The sequence below is a fragment of the Oncorhynchus mykiss genome, chromosome 22, assembly GCF_057628025.1.
Source record: "Oncorhynchus mykiss isolate SJ-2025 chromosome 22, ASM5762802v1, whole genome shotgun sequence".
In the NCBI taxonomy this organism is placed as follows: domain Eukaryota; kingdom Metazoa; phylum Chordata; class Actinopteri; order Salmoniformes; family Salmonidae; genus Oncorhynchus; species Oncorhynchus mykiss.
Window position 1 is genome coordinate 58,672,993 of NC_143043.1, and position 22,202 is coordinate 58,695,194.

At 43.3% G+C, this 22,202-nt stretch overlaps 1 protein-coding gene across 12 annotated transcripts in view; it reads right to left on the reverse strand.

Annotated features, from left to right (window-relative positions):
* Window positions 1-2,082: 2,082 nt before the first annotated feature.
* dip2a (DIP2 acetate--CoA ligase A) overlaps window positions 2,083-22,202 on the reverse strand; it is a 200,069-nt gene continuing 179,949 nt past the window's right edge. For all 12 annotated transcript variants that reach the window (XM_090216476.1, XM_090216474.1, XM_090216475.1 and 9 more), the window contains 6 exons: window positions 21,495-21,556; window positions 21,088-21,145; window positions 20,381-20,455; window positions 11,050-11,224; window positions 6,968-7,091; window positions 2,083-5,981 (listed from right to left, as the gene is read on the reverse strand). In XM_090216476.1, coding sequence (XP_090072602.1) covers window positions 5,729-5,981; window positions 6,968-7,091; window positions 11,050-11,224; window positions 20,381-20,455; window positions 21,088-21,145; window positions 21,495-21,556 — 747 coding nt within the window. In that variant the 3' untranslated portion in view covers window positions 2,083-5,728. The remainder of the gene's footprint in view (window positions 5,982-6,967; window positions 7,092-11,049; window positions 11,225-20,380; window positions 20,456-21,087; window positions 21,146-21,494; window positions 21,557-22,202) is intronic.

A 22,202-nucleotide genomic window follows, 5' to 3' on the forward strand; every position in this document is an offset into this window, starting at 1 on the left:
CTACCCAAACCATCCAGACTACCCAAACCATCCAGAATACCCAGACTATCCAGACTATCCAGACCATCCAGAACACCCAGAATATCCAGTCTACCCAACCAATCCAGCCTATCCAGACCACCCAGACAAATCAGACCATCCAGACAATCCAGAATACTCAGACCACCCAGACATTCCAAACCATCCAGACTACCCAAACCATCCAGACTACCTAGAAACGGCCAACAGCTTTCTTCTGGAAAATGTGAAGTCCAAGATGGACAAAGGGGGCGTTGTTGGGGCTGTGTTTCTGGAGATAAGGAAGGCTTTTGATACTGTTAACCATGAGATTCTCATCACAAAATTGTCCAAGGTCAACCTTTCACCCAATGCCTTGAGATGGATGAAATCATACATTGAAGGCAGAACTCAGTGTGTCAGAGTGAGCAATGAGCTGTTGCCCACTCTTAGCTATGATGTGGGCGTGCCCCAAGGGTCAATACTGGGACCCCTCCCTCCCCGCCTGTACATTAATGATCTGCCTTCTGTCTGTACTGGGTCTGAAGTTCAAGTGTATGCAGATGATACAGTGATTTATGTGCAAAGAGCAAACAACAAGCTGCACAAGAACTCACTACTGTAATGGTCCAGGTTACAAAGTGGCTCAGTGACTCGTGTTTGCATCTAAATGTGAAAAAAACTGTTTGCATGTTCTTCACAAAGAGGGCAACAGATTCTACTGAGCCAGATGTCTATGTGTCAGGGGAGAAGCTCCAAGTGGTATCTGATGCTACTGAGCCAGATGTCTATGCGTCAGGGGAGAAGCTCCAGGTGGTATCTGATTTGGTCTTGGCCATAGTGGAGTTTGGAGTGTGACTGTTTGAGGTTGTGGACGGGTGTCTTTTATACTGATACCAAGTTCAAGTTCAAATAGGTGCCATTAATACAGGTAACGAGTGGAGGAGAGGAGGCTCTTAACGAAGTTACAGGAGCCAGAAATCTTGCTTGTTTGTAGGTGACCAAATACTTATTTTCCACCATAATTTGCAAATAAATTCATAAAAAATCCTAATGTGATTTTCTGGAATTTTTATCTGTCATAGTTGAAGAATCTTATCTGTCATAGTTGAAGTGTACCTATGATGAAAATTACAGGCCTCTCCCATCTTTTTAAGTGGGAGAACTTGCACAATTGGTGGCTGACTAAATACTTTTTTGCCCCACTGTATATCCACAGTAAAACGAGTCCTATATGGACATAACCTGAAAGGCCGCACAGCAAGGAAGAAGCCACTGCTCCAAAATCGCCATAAAAAAGCCAGACTACGGTTTGCAACTGCACATGGGGACAAAGATTGTACTTTTTGGAGATATGTCCTCTGGTCTGATGAAACAATAATATAACTGTTTGGCCATAATGACCATTGTTATGTTTGGAGGAAAAGGGCGGAGAGTTGTAAGCGAAGGAACACCATCCCAATCGTGAAGCACGTGGGTGGCAGCATCATCAGGAAGTTAAAGCTTGGGTCGCAAATGGGTTTTCCAAATGGACAATGACCCCAAGCATACTTCCAACGTTGTGGCAAAATGGCCAAGGACAACCAAGTCAAGGTATTGGAGTGGCCATCACAAAGCCCTAACCTCAATCCTATAGAAAATGTGTGGGCAGAATTGAAAAAGTGTGCGAGCAAGGAGGCCTTCAAACCTGACTCAGTTACTCCAGCTCTGTCAGAAATGGGCCAAAATTCACCCAACTTATTGTGGGAAGCTTGTGGAAGGCTATCCGAAATGTTTGACCCAAGTTAAACAATTTAAAGGCAATGCTACCAAAAACTAATTGAGTGTATGTACACTTCTGTCCCACTGGGAATGTGATGAAATAAATAATTATCTCCAATATTATTCTGACATTTCACATTATTAAAATAAAGTGAGGAACCTAACTGACCTAAGACAGGCAATTTTTACTAGGATTAAATGTGTTGTGTTGTTATTTGTTTCTATTATTATTCTGCATTGCTGGGAAGGGCTGTCAGTAAGCATTTCACTGTTAGTCTACACTTGATTATTTAAGTGTTCAGTCTCCAAGTACAAACATTATCATGTGATAAAAGCATTGTATTTATTAAGAAAGCATGTTGTGAAAATAATGACAACAAACCAGACACATGAATCTTTACACAAACAGAATGTCCTCAAAATATCTCCAGGATGACAGATGTCACCATTCATCAGAACAGTCTGTCAGAAAGTTGCTTGGTTGTCTCTCTGCAGTAGCCAGTCCCCAGGGTGTTGCTTGGTTGTCTCCATGCAGTAGCCAGTCCCCAGGGTGTTGCTTGGTTGTCTCCCTGCAGTAGCCAGTCCCCAGGGTGTTGCTTGGTTGTCTCCCTGCAGTAGCCAGTCCCCAGGGTGTTGCTTGGTTGCCTCAATGCAGTAGCCAGTCCCCAGGGTGTTGCTTGGTTTCCTCCCTGCAGTAGCCAGTCCCCAGGGTGTTGCTTGGTTTCCTCCCTGCAGTAGCCAGTCCCCAGGGTGTTGCTTGGTTTCCTCCCTGCAGTAGCCGGTCCCCAGGGTGTTGCTTGGTTGCCTCCCTGCAGTAGCCGGTCCCCAGGGTGTTGCTTGGTTGCGCCTCCCCGCAGTAGCCAGTCCCCAGGGTGTTGCTTGGTTGCCTCCCCGCAGTAGCCAGTCCCCAGGGTGTTGCTTGTTTGCGCCTCCCTGCAGTAGCCAGTCCCCAGGGTATTGCTTGGTTGCGCCTCCCCGCAGTAGCCAGTCCCCAGGGTGTTGCTTGGTTGCCTCCCTGCAGTAGCCAGTCCCCAGGGTGTTGTTTGGTTGCCTCCCTGCAGTAGCCAGTCCCCAGGGTGTTGCTTGGTTGCCTCCCTGCAGTAGCCAGTCCCCAGGGTGTTGCTTGGTTGCCTCCCTGCAGTAGCCAGTCCCCAGGGTGTTGCTTGGTTGCCTCCCTGCAGTAGCCAGTCCCCAGGGTGTTGCCTCCCTGCAGTAGCCAGTCCCCAGGGTGTTGCTTGGTTGCCTCCCTGCAGTAGCCAGTCCCCAGGGTGTTGCCTCCCTGCAGTAGCCAGTTCTCAGTGTTCATACAATACATATTACAAGGCTTCTTTCCTTTTGTTCTGTTGTCTTCAGACAGTAACATGTTAATATGTGGTTAGTCTGGAGGTTCATCTGAAACATCTTCAGTCTCTTCCCACACATGAACCATGTACCCAGAGCAAGAGGCTCTATCTGGGGCCCAATAATATTAACTTACATAACTCTGTACATACTTACAGCAGGCTGTTGCCTGGGCCAACAGGATGCACTATGGTTACAGAGGAGTGGTCTTTACATAGTAGGTATGATGGATGATGGTAGAGGAACAACATGTACTGCAACCTCTCACTCATTAGAGAAGTCTTCTGAGAGAATCATGTAATGTCACCGCCTGGCCCTCATCAGACCCCATGTCTCCATGTGATCTGTGAGCTTTTTATTCATACTATCTTCAGCAAAAATACCTCCAGATTCCACTAGATACAAACAATGAAAGAGTATTCATGTTGCAGCCACACAGAGAGAAGGGCTATGCTCCAAATGTTTAAAGTGTGAACATGTTCACATCCCTCCACTGATTAGAAAGGAAATGACTGGTATAACAAATATGGTGGAAACTCCCAGTAGACCATGCCTCCACCAATACAATGCTTTTAGATTTGTGGGAAGTAGTGAACAAGCGCATACTTCAGGAGATATTGGGACGTGCACAAGGGCTAATCATTCAACCTGACGACCTCCTCAGCCAACCAGCTGCCTCACATCAACACAAGTAAAATCAGACAGGAACAGGCATCTGGGGAATACTTAAGGCCTCATTTAAAATGTGGCAAGTTGATCATGTTAAATCCCAATGATGTTCTTTGCCAGAGTATTAACTGATTACATGAAGTCTGAAACAATTAGTGTTGGAATAATATATTACATATTTTATACGTTAAAGTTCTCTGTTTTGGACTGTTTCAACAGTTATTTTTGGAATGGACTGCTGAGACCAAGGAGGACAAGAAATGTGTCTTCAACTCTTCATGCCATAAAGTACTAATAAGTGTATGATATAAAATTGTAACATAACATTGTTAAAGGAACCCAGCTGGAATGAACAATCAGTCCCTCCCATCTCCTCCACAGTGTTGGCATTAGCCTCCTCCTCCAGTCCCCTGCCTGCTACTCCAGTCCCATCTAGTCCCCTGCCTGCTCCTCCAGTCCCCTGCCTGCTCCTCCAGTCCCATCTAGTCCCTTGCCTTCCTGGTCTGACTGTACAGCCCCACCAAGACCCATCACTATTCTGACTGTACAGCCCCACCAAGACCCTTCACTATTCTGACTGTACAGCCCCACCAAGACCCATCACTATTCTGCCTGTACAGCCCCACCAAGACCCATCACTATTCTGACTGTACAGCCCCACCAAGACCATCACTATTCTGACTGTACAGCCCCACCAAGACCCATCACTATTCTGACTGTACAGCCCCACCAAGAACCATCACTTTTCTGACTGTACAGCCCCACCAAGACCCATCACTATTCTGACTGTACAGCCCCACCAAGACCATCACTATTCTGACTGTACAGCCCCACCAAGACCATCACTATTCTGACTGTACAGCCCCACCAAGACCTATCCAAGACCCATCACTATTCTAACTGTACAGCCCCACCAAGACCCATCACTATTCTGACTGTACAGCCCCACCAAGACCATCACTATTCTGACTGTACAGCCACACCAAGACCCATCACTATTCTGACTGTAGAGCCCCACCAAGACCCATCACAATTCTGACTGTACAGCCCCACCAAGACCCATCACTATTCTGACTGTACAGCCCCACCAAGACCCATCACTATTCTGACTGTACAGCCCCACCAAGACCATCACTATTCTGACTGTACAGCCACACCAAGAACCATCACTATTCTGACTGTAGAGCCCCACCAAGACCCATCACAATTCTGACTGTACAGCCCCACCAAGACCCATCACTATTCTGACTGTACAGCCCCACCAAGACCCATCACTATTCTGACTGTACAGCCCCACCAAGACCATCACTATTCTGACTGTACAGCCCCACCAAGACCCATCACTATTCTGACTGTACAGCCCCACCAAGACCATCACTATTCTGACTGTACAGCCCCATCACTATTCTGACTGTACAGCCCCACCAAGACCATCACTATTCTGACTGTACAGCCCCACCAAGAACCATCACTTTTCTGACTGTACAGCCCCACCAAGACCCATCACTATTCTGACTGTACAGCCCCAGCAAGACCATCACTATTCTGACTGTACAGCCCCACCAAGACCCATCACTATTCTGACTGTACAGCCCCACCAAGACCATCACTATTCTGACTGTACCATCACTATTCTGACTGTACAGTCCCACCAAGACCCATCACTATTCTGACTGTACAGCCCCACCAAGACCTATCACTATTCTGCTGAGACAGGGAGAAAGAGACACCAAGAGGTTTCTGCTGTGTGGTCCATAGTCCATTTCTGCTGTGTGGTCCATAGTCCATTTCTGCTGTGTGGTCCATAGTTCATTTCTGCTGTGTGGTCCATAGTCCATTTCTGCTGTGTGGTCCATAGTCCATTTCTCATTCTCTGAGCAGCTCTCCCTCCTCCTCCTCCTTTGTTTACATGTCACATAGACGGGGTCCAGGTGTTTACATCTTGTGGACATTTTGTTGTTTACATATTGTAGGCCACATAAATGGGGTCCAGCTGGTCAGCCAGGAAGCCATCCCGTAGGTGCATCCTCTGTTTCTCTCCTCTTGAGTTGATAGGTATAACCCCTGGATCCACCACCACCACCACACCCACTATCAGGTAGTGGTCCTCCAGAACCACGTTAGTCACCAGGGGAACTAGGTCCAGAGCCTCCTGCTCTGACCCAGACAGCTCCACTACTACCACCAGGAGGTTGGTCCACGTGAACACAGCACTGAAACAGGGAGGAGAGGGAGAGAAGTTCAGATTATACCGTCAGCATTAACAGTGTGAGCTCCACTACTAGCAAGTAAAAACAGAACAGAGAGGGGGATAAACAGGGAAGGCAGGGGAGAGAAATGGGGGAAAGCAGGGAAGAGAGACGGGGAAAGGCAGGGGAGAGACAGGGGAAGAAAGGGGAGACAGAGGAGAGACGGGAAAAGGGGAAGGCAGGGGAGACAGGAGTTCAGTGGTCAGATATAGAACTGATCAAGTTTGACCTTACACAAATAATTTTCGAATACATGCTACACAACACCTGACATTGAAAGATATCACGAGCCTCTGAGTTAATCTGTATATTGCGTGTAGATGTGGGACTATACAGTCCCCTGTGTGTAGATGTGGGAATATAGTCTCCTGTGTGTAGACGTGGGACTATAGAGTCTCCTGTTTGTAGATGTGGGACTATATAGTCTCCTGTGTGTAGATGTGGGTCTATAGAGTCTCCTGTGTGTAGATGTGGGACTATAGAGTCCCTGTGTGTAGATGTGGGTCTATAGAGTCCCCTGTGTGTAGATGTGGGTCTATAGAGTCCCGTGTGTAGATGTGGGTCTATAGAGTTCCCTATGTGTAGACGTGGGACTATAGAGTCTCCTGTTTGTAGATGTGGAACTATATAGTCTCCTGTGTGTAGATGTGGGTCTATAGAGTCTCCTGTGTGTAGATGTGGGACTATAGAGTCCCCTGTGTGTAGATGTGGGTCTATAGAGTCCCCTGTGTGTAGATGTGGGTCTATAGAGTCCCGTGTGTAGATGTGGGTCTATAGAGTTCCCTGTGTGTAGATGTGCGTCTATAGAGTCCCCTGTGTGTAAATGTGGGACTAGAGTCTCCTGTGTGTAGATGTGGGACTAGAGTCTCCTGTGTGTAGATGTGGGACTAGAGTCTCTTGTGTGTAGATGTAGGACTACAGATATGTGGGTATAGATTAATGTGCCTCACCATTCAGCGATGCTCTTGTGTGAGCGGATAACGGATGTTTCGATGTCGATGGGATGATACCTCATCCCTCTCAGCTCCAATGTCTCATCCAGAGACCCCACCACATAGAGAGCATCATGACGTTCTGCAACACAGGTTAGCAACGTCCAATAAGAACTAAATATTACACAGCATTTCAAAAACTACTTCCTGACTCGGTGCCGGCGTCCCCTGTATAGAGCCTCATTATTGTTGTGTTACTTGAAATTATTACTTTTTATTTTAGTCCACCTGGTAAATATTTTCTTAACTCTTCTTGAACTGCGCTGTTAGTTAAGGGCTTGTAAGTACCGGTAAGCATTTCACTGTAAGGTCTACACTTGTTGTATTCGGCGCACGAGACAAAGAAAGTTTGATATGATTTGAATGGTGTCTGAGTACAGTAGGTGTTGGTATAGGAGTCTCTTCTCAGTAATCTAGAATAGTGTTGGAGCAGGTTAACGTCAGTAGGGGTCATTGTTAACGTCAGTAGGGGTCATTGTTAACGTCAGTAGGGGTCATTGTTAACGTCAGTAGGGGTCATTGTTAACGTCAGTAGGGGTCATTGTTAACGTCAGTAGGGGTCATTGTTAACGTCAGTAGGGGTCATTGTTAACGTCAGTAGGGGTCATTGTTAACGTCAGTAGGGGTCATTGTTAACGTCAGTAGTGGTCATTGTTAACGTCAGTAGGGGTCATTGTTAACATCAGTAGTGGTCATTGTTAACGTCAGTAGGGGTCATTGTTAACGTTTGTTAACTCTCCTCTAGGTAAACCTTTACTAGTCCTGTATTAGTCGTGCTTCTACACCTGCATTGCTTGCTGTTTGCGGTTTTAGGCTGGGTTTCTGTGTAGCACTTTGAGATATCAGCTGATGTACGAAGGGCTATATAAATACATTTGATTTGATTTATTAACAGACCTTTACTAGTCCTGTATTAGAGGACCTTTACTAGTCCTGTATTAACAGATCTTTACTAGTCCTGTATTACTAGTCCTGTATTACCAGACTTTTACTAGTCCTGTATTAACAGACCTTTACTAGTCCTGTATTAGAGGACCTTTACTAGTCCTGTATTACCAGACCTTTAGTAGTCCTGTATTAACAGACCTTTACTAGTCCTGTATTAGAGGACCTTTACTAGTCCTGTATTAACATACATTTACTAGTCCTGTATTAACAGACATTTACTAGTCCTGTATTAACAGACCTTTACTAGTCCTGTATTAACAGACCTTTACTAGTCCTGTATTAACAGACATTTACTAGTCCTGTATTAACAGACATTTACTAGTCCTGTATTAGAGGACCTTTACTAGTCCTGTATTAACAGACCTTTACTAGTCCTGTATTACTAGTTCTGTATTAACAGACCTTTACTAGTCCTGTGTTAACAGACCTTTACTAGTCCTGTATTAGAGGACCTTTACTAGTCCTGTATTAACAGACCTTTACTAGTCCTGTATTAACAGACCTTTACTAGTCCTGTATTAACAGACCTTAACTAGTCCTGTATTAGAGGACCTTTACTAGTCCTGTATTAACAGACCGTTACTAGTCCTGTATTAGAGGACCTTTACTAGTCCTGTATTAACAGACCTTTACTAGTCCTGTATTAGAGGACCTTTACTAGTCCTGTATTAACAGACATTTACTAGTCCTGTATTAGTGGACCTTTACTAGTCCTCTATTAACAGACCTTTACTAGTCCTGTATTAACAGGCCTTTACTAGTCCTGTATTAGAGGACCTTTACTAGTCCTGTATTAACAGACATTTACTAGTCCTGTATTAGTGGACCTTTACTAGTCCTGTATTAACAGACCTTTACTAGTGCTCTATTAACAGACCTTTACTAGTTCTGTATTAACAGACGTTTACTAGTGCTGTATTAACAGACTGTAACTCTGGGCCTTTACTAGTCCTGTATTAGAGGACTGATATAGCAGTCTGTAACTCTGGGCCTTTACTAGTCCTGTATTAGAGGACTGATATAGCAGTCTGTAACTCTGGGCCTTTACTAGTCCTGTATTAGTGGACTGATATAGCAGTCTGTAACTCTGGGCCTGATATAGCAGTCTGTAACTCTGGGCCTTTACTAGTCCTGTATTAGAGGACTGATATAGCAGTCTAACTCTGGGCCTTTCCTAGTCCTGTATTAGTGGACTGATATAGCAGTCTGTAACTCTGGGCCTTTACTAGTCCTGTATTAGTGAACTGATATAGCAGTCTGTAACTCTGGGCCTTTACTAGTCCTGTATTAGTGGACTGATATAGCAGTCTGTAACTCTGGGCCTTTACTAGTCCTGTATTAGTGGACTGATATAGCAGTCTGTAACTCTGGGCCTTTACTAGTCCTGTATTAGTGGACTGATATAGCAGTCTGTAACTCTGGGCCTTTACTAGTCCTGTATAAGAGGACTGATATAGCAGTCTGTAACTCTGGGCCTTTACTAGTCCTGTATTAGTGGACTGATATAGCAGTCTGTAACTCTGGGCCTTTACTAGTCCTGTATTAGTGGACTGATATAGCAGTCTGTAACTCTGGGCCTTTACTAGTCCTGTATTAGTGGACTGATATAGCAGTCTGTAACTCTGGGCCTTTCCTAGTCCTGTATTAGTGGACTGATATAGCAGTCTGTAACTCTGGGCCTTTACTAGTCCTGTATTAGTGGACTGACATAGCAGTCTGTAACTCTGGGCCTTTACTAGTCCTGTATTATTGGACTGATGTAGCAGTCTGTAACTCTGGGCCTTTACTAGTCCTGTATTAGTGGACTTATATAGCAGTCTGTAACTCTGGGCCTTTACTAGTCCTGTATTAGAGGACTGATATAGCAGTCTGTAACTCTGGGCCTTTACTAGTCCTGTATAAGTGGACTGATATAGCAGTCTGTAACTCTGGGCCTTTACTAGTCCTGTATTAGAGCACTGATATAGCAGTCTGTAACTCTGGGCCTTTACTAGTCCTGTATTTGGGGACTGATACGGCAGTCTATAGTGTGGGCCTTTACTAGTCCTGTATTAGTGGACTGATATAGCAGTCTGTAACTCTGGGCCTTTACTAGTCCTGTATTAGTGGACTGATACAGCAGTCTGTAACTCTGGGCCTTTACTAGTCCTGTATTAGTGGACTGATATAGCAGTCTGTAACTCTGGGCCTTTACTAGTCCTGTATTAGTGGACTGATATAGCAGTCTGTAACTCTGGGCCTTTACTAGTCCTGTATTAGAGGACAGATTTTGCCATCTATAGTGTGGACAAATTTTTTTAAAAATAATAATAACCTGCTTCATGTTTGGTCTGCTTCGTGTTTTAAATTTTGCCATGGAAAAAAATATTGCAAAGATGCACTAAATCTGAAACCGACTGGATCCTGAACAAACTTCTCTAGCGCAAGCCATAAAACTGCTGAAGAAGACGGCTAAATAGCTTATCAAATGGCTAACCTAGACTACCTGCACTGAACACTAACTTTTTTAACTAACTATCTTGCACTGGACTTTATGCCCAAACACTGGACTCCATGGCCACACACTGGACTCCATGGCCACACACTGGACTCCATGGCCACACACTGGACTCCATGGCCACACACTGGACTCCATGGCCACACACTGGACTCCATGGCCACACACTGGGCTCCATGGCCACACACTGGGCTCCATGGCCACACACTGGACTCCATGGCCACACACTGGACTCCATGTCTATTATCTATCCTGTTGTCTAGTCACTTTACCCCTACCTACAGTATACTGCTGTTACTGTCTATTATCTATCCTTTACCCCTACCTAGAGTATACTGCTGTTACTGTCTATTATCTATCCTTTACCCCTACTTACAGCACATTGCTGCTACTTTCTATTATCTATCTCGTTGCCTAGTCACTATATTCCTCCTGTCACTAGTTCTATTTTTTATTACATTTAGTATCTTTATCTTTAATATTGCATTGATGGAAAAGGAGACTTAAGTAAGCATTTCACTGTTAGTCTACACTTGTTTACGAAGCATGTGACAAATATAATGTGATTTGATTGATCTGATGTCTGGACTCTAACCTCCGCTGGCGTCGGTGAGCTCAGTGCGTCGTAGGAAACCCAGGTATCCTGTTCTGGCCCAGACCGTCTGCGTGTCTCCAAAGCTCAGCTTGGTGTTGAAGTGGTCCGCATGCAGAGCATCCTCTCCATACACCGTGTAGTAACCTGTTGCATTGTGGGGGCTGCTCACCCACACCTTATACAATAAGATGGAGAGGTGTTAGCAGAGAGACAGGGGAAGATTTTATATATAAACTCAGCAAAAAAATAAACGTCCTCTCACTGTCAACTGCGTTTATTTTCAGCAAACTGAACATGTGTAAATGTACGATCAGAACAAGATTCAACAACTGAGACATAAACTGAATAAGTTTCACAGACATGTGACTAATATAAATTGAATAATGTGTCCCTGAAGAAAGGGGGAGTCAAAATCAAAAGTGACAGTCAGTATCTGGTGTGGTCACCAGCTGCATTATTAAGTACTGCAGTGCATCTCATGGACTGCACCAGATTTTCCGTTTCTTGCTGTGAGATGTTACCCCACTCTTCCACCAAGGCAGCTGCAAGTACCCAGACATTTCTGGGGGGAATGGCCCTTGCCCTCCGGTCCCAGACATGCTCAATGGGATTGAGGTCCGGGCTCTTTGCTGGCCATGGCAGAACACTGACATTCCTGTCCTGCAGGAAATCACTCACAGAATGAGCAGTATGGCTGGAGGCATTGTCATGCTGGAGGGTCATGTCAGGATGAGCCTGCAGGAAGGGTACCACATGAGGGAGGAGGATGTCTTCCCTGTAACGCACAGCGTTGAGATGGCCTGCAATGACAACAAGCTCAGTCCGATGATGATGCTGTGACACACCGACCCAGACCATGACGGAGTCTACACCTCCAAATCGATCCCGCTCCAGAGTACAGGCCTCGGTGTAACGCTCATTCCTTCAACGATAAACGCAAATCCGACCATCACCCCTGGTGAGACAAAACCGCTACTCGTCAGTGAAGAGCACTTTTTGCCAGTCCTGTCTGGTCCAGCAATGGTGGGTTTGTGCCCATAGGCGACGTTGTTGCCGGTGATGTCTGGTGAGGACCTGCCTTTACAACAGGCCTACAATCCCTCAGTCCAGCCTCTCTCAGCCTAACGAGGACAGTCTGAGCACTGATGGAGGGATTGTGTGTTCCTGCTGTAACTCGGGCAGTTGTTGTTGCCATTCTGTACCTGGTCCGCAGGTGTGATGTTCGGATGTACCGATCTTGTGCAGGTGTTGTTACACGTGTTCTGCAACTTCGAGGATGATCAGCTGTCCGTCCTGTCTTCCTGTAGCACTGTCTTCGACATCTCACAGTACGGACATTGCAATTTATTGCCCTGGCCACATCTGTAGTCCTCATGCCTCCCTGCAGCATTTTTATTACAACTTTATTTAACCAGGTATTTATATATATAACCCTTTATTTAACCAGGTATTTATATACATAACCCTTTATTTAACCAGGTATTTATATATATAACCCTTTATTTAACCAGGTATGTATATACATAACCATAACCCTTTATTCAACCAGGTATTTATATATATAACCCTTTATTTAACCAGGTATTTATATATATAACCCTTTATTTAACCAGGTATTTATTTATATATTAACCAGGTATTTATATACAGTGCCTTGCGAAAGTATTCGGCCCCCTTGAACTTTGCGACCTTTTGCCACATTTCAGGCTTCAAACATAAAGATATAAAACTGTATTTTTTTGTGAAGAATCAACAACAAGTGGGATACAATCATGAAGTGGAACGACATTTATTGGATATTTCAAACTTTTTTAACATATCAAAAACTGAGAAATTGGGCGTGCAAAATTATTCAGCCCCTTTACTTTCAGTGCAGCAAACTCTCTCCAGAAGTTCAGTGAGGATCTCTGAATGATCCATTGTTGACCTAAATGACTAATGATGATAAATACAATCCACCTGTGTGTAATCAAGTCTCCGTATAAATGCACCTGCACTGTGATAGTCTCAGAGGTCCGTCAAAAGCGCAGAGAGCATCATGAAGAACAAGGAACACACCAGGCAGGTCCGAGATACTGTTGTGAAGAAGTTTAAAGCCGGATTTGGATACAAAAAGATTTCCCAAGCTTTAAACATCCCAAGGAGCACTGTGCAAGCGATAATATTGAAATGGAAGGAGTATCAGACCAATGCAAATCTACCAAGACCTGGCCGTCCCTCTAAACTTTCAGCTCATGCAAGGAGAAGACTGATCAGAGATGCAGCCAAGAGGCCCATGATCACTCTGGATGAACTGCAGAGATCTACAGCTGAGGTGGGAGACTCTGTCCATAGGACAACAATCAGTCGTATATTGCACAAATCTGGCCTTTATGGAAGAGTGGCAAGAATAGCCATTTCTTAAAGATATCCATAAAAAGTGTCGTTTAAAGTTTGCCACAAGCCACCTGGGAGACACACCAAACATGTGGAAGAAGGTGCTCTGGTCAGATGAAACCAAAATTGAACTTTTTGGCAACAACGCAAAACGTTATGTTTGGCGTAAAAGCAACACAGCTCATCACCCTGAACACACCATCCCCACTGTCAAACATGGTGGTGGCAGCATCATGGTTTGGGCCTGCTTTTCTTCAGCAGGGACAGGGAAGATGGTTAAAATTGATGGGAAGATGGATGGAGCCAAATACAGGACCATTCTGGAAGAAAACCTGATGGAGTCTGCAAAAGACCTGAGACTGGGACGGAGATTTGTCTTCCAACAAGACAATGATCCAAAACATAAAGCAAAATCTACAATGGAATGGTTCAAAAATAAACATATCCAGGTGTTAGAATGGCCAAGTCAAAGTCCAGACCTGAATCCAATCGAGAATCTGTGGAAAGAACTGAAAACTGCTGTTCACAAATGCTCTCCATCCAACCTCACTGAGCTCGAGCTGTTTTGCAAGGAGGAATGGGAAACAATTTCAGTCTCTCGATGTGCAAAACTGATAGAGACATACCCCAAGCGACTTACAGCTGTAATCGCAGCACAGTTTTATATCTTTATGTTTGAAGCCTGAAATGTGGCAAAAGGTCGCAAAGTTCAAGGGGGCCGAATACTTTCGCAAGGCACTGTATATAACCATAACCCTTTATTTAACCAGGTATTTATATATTTAGCCCTAACCCTTTATTTAACCAGGTATTTAAATATATATATAACCCTTTATTTAACCAGGTATTTAAATATATATAACCCTTTATTTAACCAGTTATTTATATATATATATAACCCTTTATTTAACCAGGTATTTACATATATATATAACCCTTTATTTAACCAGGTATTTACATATATAACCCTTTATTTAACCAGGTATTTATTTATTTATTTATATAACCCTTTATTTAACCAGGTATTTATATAGATATAACCCTTTATTTAACCAGGTATATGTATAACCCTAACCCTTTATTTTACCAGGTATTTATATATATATATAGAACCCTTTATTTAATCAGGTATTTTTATATATAACCCTTTATTTAACCAGGTATTTATATACATAACCCTTTATTTAACCAGGTATTTATATATATATACCCCTTTATTTAACCAGGTATTTATATATATAACCATAACCCTTTATTTTACCAGGTATTTATATACATAACCATAACCCTTTATTTAACCAGATATTTATATATATAACCCTTTATTTAACCAGGTATTTACATATATAACCCTTTATTTAACCAGGTATTTATATATATATAACCCTTTATTTAACCAGGTATTTATATATATAACCCTTTATTTAACCAGGTATTTATATATATAACCCTTTATTTAACCAGGTATTTATATATACAACCCTTTATTTAACCAGGTATTTTTTATATATAACCCTTTATTTAACCAGGTATTTATATATATAACCCTTTATTTAACCAAGTTTTCATTTACAACTGCAACCTGGCCAAGATAAAGCAAAGCAGTGTGACACAAACAACAGTTACACAAACAAACGCACAGTCAATAACACAAAATAAAATAAAAATAGAAAAATCTATGTACAGTAAATGTAGAAGAGTAGGGAGGTAAGGCAATAAATAGGCCATAGTGGCAAAATAATTAACATTTGTGCAGATGATGAATGTGCAAGTAGAGATACCGGGGTGCAAAATAGCAAGAAGATAAATAACAATATGGGGATGAGGTAGTTGGGTGTGCTATTTACAGATTGGCTGTGTACAGGTGCAGTAATCTGTGAGCTGCACCCAATCTGTGAGCTGCACTCCAATGAAGGAGTGTTGTATGGCATTGAAGCTCATTTGGAGGTTTGTTAAACAGTGTCCAAAGAAGGGCCAGATGTATACAGAATGTTGTCGTCTGCGTAGAGGTGGAATAGAGAATCACCAGCAGCAAGACCAACATCATTGAAAGAGTCAGCACAAAAGAGTCAGCACAGAAAAGAGTCTGAGAATTGAACCCTGTGGCACCCCCATCGAGACTGCCAGAGGTCTGGACAACAGGCCCTACGATTTGACACACTGAACTCTGTCTGAGAGGTAGTTGGTGAACCAGGTGAGGCAGTCATTTGAGAAACCAAGGCTATTGAGTCTGCCGATGAGAATGCCGTGATTGACAGCCTTGGCCAGGTCGATGAAGACAGCTGCACAGTACTGTCTTTTATCGATGGAGGTTAGGATATAGTTCAGGACCTTGAGCGTGGCTGAGGTGCACCCATGACCAGCTCGGAAACAATATTACGTAGTGGAGAAGGTACGGTGGGATTCGAAATGGTCGGTGATCTGTGTTGTTAACTTGGCTTTCGAAGACTTTAGAAAGGCAGGGCAGGATGGATATACAGTGCCTTGCGAAAGTATTCGGCCCCCTTGAACTTTGCGACCTTTTGCCACATTTCAGGCTTCAAACATAAAGATATAAAACTGTATTTTTTTGTGAAGAATCAACAACAAGTGGGACACAATCATGAAGTGGAACGACATTTATTGGATATTTCAAACTTTTTTAACATATCAAAAACTGAAAAATTGGGCGTGCAAAATTATTCAGCCCCTTTACTTTCAGTGCAGCAAACTCTCTCCAGAAGTTCAGTGCGGATCTCTGAATGATCCAATGTTGACCTAAATGACTAATGATGATAAATACAATCCACCTGTGTGTAATCAAGTCTCTGTATAAATGCACCTGCACTGTGATAGCCTCAGAGGTCCGTTAAAAGCGCAGAGAGCATCATGAAGAACAAGGAACACACCAGGCAGGTCCGAGATACTGTTGTGAAGAAGTTTAAAGCCGGATTTGGATACAAAAAGATTTCCCAAGCTTTAAACATCCCAAGGAGCACTGTGCAAGCGATAATATTGAAATGGAAGGAGTATCAGACCACTGCAAATCTACCAAGACCTGGCCGTCCCTCTAAACTTTCAGCTCATACAAGGAGAAGACTGATCAGAGATGCAGCCAAGAGGCCCATGATCACTCTGGATGAACTGCAGAGATCTACAGCTGAGGTGGGAGACTCTGTCCATAGGACAACAATCAGTCGTATATTGCACAAATCTGGCCTTTATGGAAGAGTGGCAAGAAGAAAGCCATTTCTTAAAGATATCCATAAAAAGTGTTGGTTAAAGTTTGACACAAGCCACCTGGGAGACACACCAAACATGTGGAAGAAGGTGCTCTGGTCAGATGAAACCAAAATTGAACTTTTTGGCAACAATGCAAAACGTTATGTTTGGCGTAAAAGCAACACAGCTGAACACACCATCCCCACTGTCAAACATGGTGGTGGCAGCATCATGGTTTGGGCCTGCTTTTCTTCAGCAGGGACAGGGAAGATGGTTAAAATTGATGGGAAGATGGATGGAGACAAATACAGGACCATTCTGGAAGAAAACCTGATGGAGTCTGCAAAAGACCTGAGACTAGGACGGAGATTTGTCTTCCAACAAGACAATGATCCAAAACATAAAGCAAAATCTACAATGGAATGGTTCAAAAATAAACATATCCAGGTGTTAGAATGGCCAAGTCAAAGTCCAGACCTGAATCCAATCGAGAATCTGTGGAAAGAACTGAAAACTGCTGTTCACAAATGCTCTCCATCCAACCTCACTGAGCTCGAGCTGTTTTGCAAAGAGGAATGGGAAACAATTTCAGTCTCTCGATGTGCAAAACTGATAGAGACATACCCCAAGCGACTTACAGCTGTAATCGCAGCAAAAGGTGGCGCTACAAAGTATTAACTTAAGGGGGCTGAATAATTTTGCATGCCCAATTTTTCAGTTTTTGATTTGTTAAAAAAGTTTGAAATATCCAATAAATGTCGTTCCACTTCATGATTGTGTCCCACTTGTTGTTGATTCTTCACAAAAAGATACAGTTTTATATCTTTATGTTTGAAGCCTGAAATGTGGCAAAAGGTCGCAAAGTTCAAGGGGGCCGAATACTTTCGCAAGGCACTGTAGGTCTATAACAGTTTGGGTCTAGAGTGTCTCCCACTTTGAAGAGGGGAATGGCCCCGGCAGCTTTCCAATCCTTGGGGATCTCAGACAGATGCTGCTGGAAGTGGTGTTGGAGGGCCAGTAGGAGGCACTCTTTCCTCTGGTCTAAAAAAATAAATATCCCAATGCCCCAGGGCAGTGATTGGGGACACTGCCCTGTGTAGGGTGCAGTCTTTCGGATGGGACGTTAAACGGGTGTCCTGACTCTCTGGGGTCATTAAAGATCCCATGGCACTTATCGTAAGAGTAGGGGTGTTAACCCTGGTGTCCTGGCTAAATTCCCAATCTGGCCCTGAAACCATCACGGTCACCTAATAAACCCCAGTTTACAATTGGCTCATTCATCCCCCTCCTCTCCCCTGTAACTATTCCCCAGGTCTTTGCTGCAAAATGAGAAAGTTCTCAGTCAACTTACCTGGTAAAATAACGGATAAATAAAAAAGGCTAGTGATAGGGGTTGCAACAATTTTGGCAGATAATTTTAGAAAGAGAGGGTCTAGCCCAGCTGATTTGTAGAGATCCAGATTTTGCAGCTCTTTCAGAACATCAGCTGTCTGTGTTTGGGTGAAGGAGAAGCGGGAAGGGGGGGCTCGGGGCAAGTTGCTGTGGGGGGTGTTGGCCGGGGTAGGGGTAGCCAGGTGGAAAGCATGGCCAGCCGTAGAAAAATACTTATTGAAATTCTCGATTATCGGTGGTGACAGTGTTTCCTAGCCTCAGTGCAGTGGGCAGCTGGGAAGAGGTGCTCTTATTTTCCATGGACTTTACAGTGTCCCAAAATGTTTTGGAGTTTGTGCTACAGGATGCACATTTCTGTTTGAAAAAGTTAGCCTTTGCTTTTCTGACTGACTGTGTATTTTGGTTCCTGATTTCCCTGAAAAGTTTCAAATCAGGGGGGCATTTTCGATGTGAATGCAGAACGCCACAGGATGTTTTTGTGCTGGTCAAGGGCAGTCAAAGTCTGGGGTGAACCAGGGGCTTTATCTGTTCTTAGTTCTACATTTTTTTAACTGGACATGTTTTTTTAAGATGGTGAGGAAAGCACTTTTAAAGAGCAACCAGGCATCCTCTACTGAAGGGATGAGGTCAATATCCTTCCAGGATACCCAGGCAAGGTCGATTAGAAAGGCCTGCTCGCGGAAGTGTTTTAGGGAGGCTAGCTCAAGGCTAACTGGTGCTTGCTTCGGGACAGAGACATTAGCCAGAGGTAGCCACTCAGATTGCTAGCTAGCTGCAATGATCCGGTGTAAAGGTTCAGAGCTTGCGGTAGGAATCCGGAGATGTGGTAGAGAAAAAGCAGTCCGATATGCTCTCGGTTGATATCGCGCTGTGCAGACTGGCAGGTATTACCAAGCTGAGGCTTGCTTGTGTCTAAGTTAACAGTGAAGACCGCTAGAAGTGGCTAACTGACTACTAGCCAGTAGCTGGCTAGCTTCTGATGGGGGTTCAGGTTCTAAAGTATAAAAATAGCAGATCCTAACCACATTGGGTGAGGCGGGATGCAGGAGAGTATATTCAGTCCGTGGATTGAAAGTGAGATTAGAATATATATGAAATCTATACGAAAAAAAACGAGGGAGAAAACTATATTTACATGGGACAAGACAAAACACATGTCCGACTGCTACGCCATCTTGGATAATCCTAAGGCACGTTCACGCAGATGAGCATGGACCCTGGGCATCTTTCTTTTGGTGTTTTTCAGAGTCAGTAGAAAGGCCTCTTTAGTGTCCTAAGCTTTCATAACTGTGACCTTAATTGCCTACCGTCTGTAAGCTGTTAATGGCCGTTTCACAGGTGCATGTTCATTAATTGTTCATGGGTCATTGAACAAGCATGTGAAACGGTGTTTAAACCCTTTACAATGAAGATCTGTGAGGTTATTTGGATTTTTACTAATTATCTTTGAAAGCTAGTCCTGAAAAAGGGATGTTTCTTTTTTTGCTGAGTTTATATGCACACTACTGTTCAAAAGTTTGGGTTCAAAATTCTGAGACTGGTAACTCTAATGAACTTATCCTCTACAGCAGAGGAAACTATGGGTCTTCCTTTCCTGTGGTGGTCCTCATGAGATGAGAGACAGTTAACTCTAATGAACTTATCCTCTATAGCAGAGGAAACTCTGGGTCTTCTTTTCCTGTGGTGGTTCTCATGAGAGCCAGTTTCATCACAGCACTTGATGGTTTTTGCGACTGCAGTTCAAGAAACTTTCAAAGTTCCTGAAATTTTCCAGATTGACTGACCTTCATGTCTTAAAGTAATGATGGACTGTCATTTCTCTTTGCTTATTCGAGGTGTTCTTGCCATAATATGGACTTTAACCAAATAGGACTATCTTCTGTATACCACCCTAACCCTAACCCATGTTACAACACAGCTGATTGGCTCGAAAGCATTAAGGAAAGAAATTCCACTATTTAACTTTTAACAAGGCACACATGTTAATTGAAATACATTCCAGATGATTACCTCATGAAGCTGGTTGAGAGAATGCCAAGAGTGTGCAAAGCTGTCATCAAGGCAAAGGGTGGCTACTTTGAAGAACCTCAAATAAATTTAGATTTGTTCAACACTTTTTTTGGTTACTACATGATATGTCATTTCATAGTTTTGATGTCTTCACTATTATTCTACAATGTAGAAAATCGTCAAAATAATGAAAAACTCTGGAATGAGCAGGTGTCCAACATTTTGACTGGTACTGTATACTATAGCTATCCTCCAGGGCCATACATAGTCATATAGTAATGATCATCTGCCTCATAGTAGGACAGATAAAGGACATATAGCCATGTAATATGACCTGTAGAATTTGTCTCACCTCTCCCAGGTGGGAGTCTCCTAGAGGTCCTTTGGTCTCTGTGTTGGCGATAACCACCTTCACCCCAGGAAGGATCTGGTTAGTAACAGAACACATTGTTACTACGGTAACCCTAACCTTCACCCCTGGAAGGATTTGGTTAACACAACACATTGTTACTACGGTAACCCTAACCTTCACCCCAGGCAGGATCTAGTTAACACAACACATTGTTACTACGGTAACCCTAACCTTAATCCCAGAAAGGATCTGGTTAACACAACACATTGTTACTATGGTAACCCTAAATTTCACCCCAGGCAGGATCAGGTTAAAACAACACATTGTTACTACGGTAACCCTCACCCCAGGTAGGATATGCTTAACACAACACACTGTTACTACGGTAACCCTCACCCCAGGTAGGATATGCTTAACACAACACATTGTTACTACGGTAACCCTCACCCCAGGTAGGATCTGGGTAACACATCACATTGTTACTACGGTAACCCTCACCCCAGGTAGGATCTGGGTAACACATCACGTTGTTATTACGGTAACCCTTACCCCAGGTAGGATCTGGGTAACACATCACAATTTTACTACGGTAAACCTTCATCCCTAGGTAGAATCTGGTTGACACAACAATCAGATAACACAGTGCAGACACTAAATATTTCAGTCCAGTATAATATAAGAATCTATCCATGAGGTAGGTGTCTTACCTTGCCAGACTCCATGAGAGACAGACTGTGTGGAGAGCCTCTCTCTACCATACGAACCCTGGTGATATTACACACACAATAACTGTTATTAGTCAACCAATAACACATCAGATTACACAACACAACATTAGCCAATCAACTGATTTGTTTTTGTAATTCAGGTCTTAAGGCCTTCCTGGACATAAAGACCTGTATAATATAGTCCTGGACATAAAGACCTGTATAATATAGTCCTGGACATAAAGACCTATATAATATAGTCCTGGACATAAAGACCTATATAATATAGTCCTGGACATAAAGACCTATATAATATAGTCCTGGACATAAAGACCTATTTAATATAGTCCTGGACATAAAGACCTATTTAATATAGTGAGGTAAAGGTGAGGTCAGTGGAATCATACCTTTCATGTCTCAGAGCTCTCATGTCCAGGTAGACTGTGGTAGGGTCTGGTCCTGACGTACCCTACAGAGACAGACAGACAGGTGTGAACAACACAGGGAGAGACAGAGAGCTGGTTCTGACCATGACAGACCTGATGCTTCAGACCCAGTACTGAATGGCGGGAAAGTGGAAGCTGATGATATCGCTGTGATGGGAGAGTTATTGACAAAGCAGGGAGACAGACATCAAAACAGCCATCTATACAGCCAAGTAAACAACTATCTACACAGCCATCTAAATGGCCATCTATACAGACAAGTAAACAACCATCTATACAGACAAGTAAACAACTATCTACACAGCCATCTAAATGGCCATCTATACAGCCAAGTAAACAACTATCTACACAGCCATCTAAATTGCCATCTATACAGCCAGTAAACAACAATCTAAACAGCCAAGTAAACAACCATCTATACAGACAAGGAAACAACTATCTACACAGCCATCTAAATGGCCACCTATATAGCCAAGTAAACAACCATCTAAACAGCAAAGTAAACAACCATCTATACAGACAAGGAAACAACCATCTATACAGACAATTAAACAACCACCCATCTAAATGGCCATCTATACAGCCAAGTAAACAACCACCTATACAGCCAAGTAAACAACCACCTATACAGACAAGTAAACAACCATCTATACAGCCATCTAAATGGCC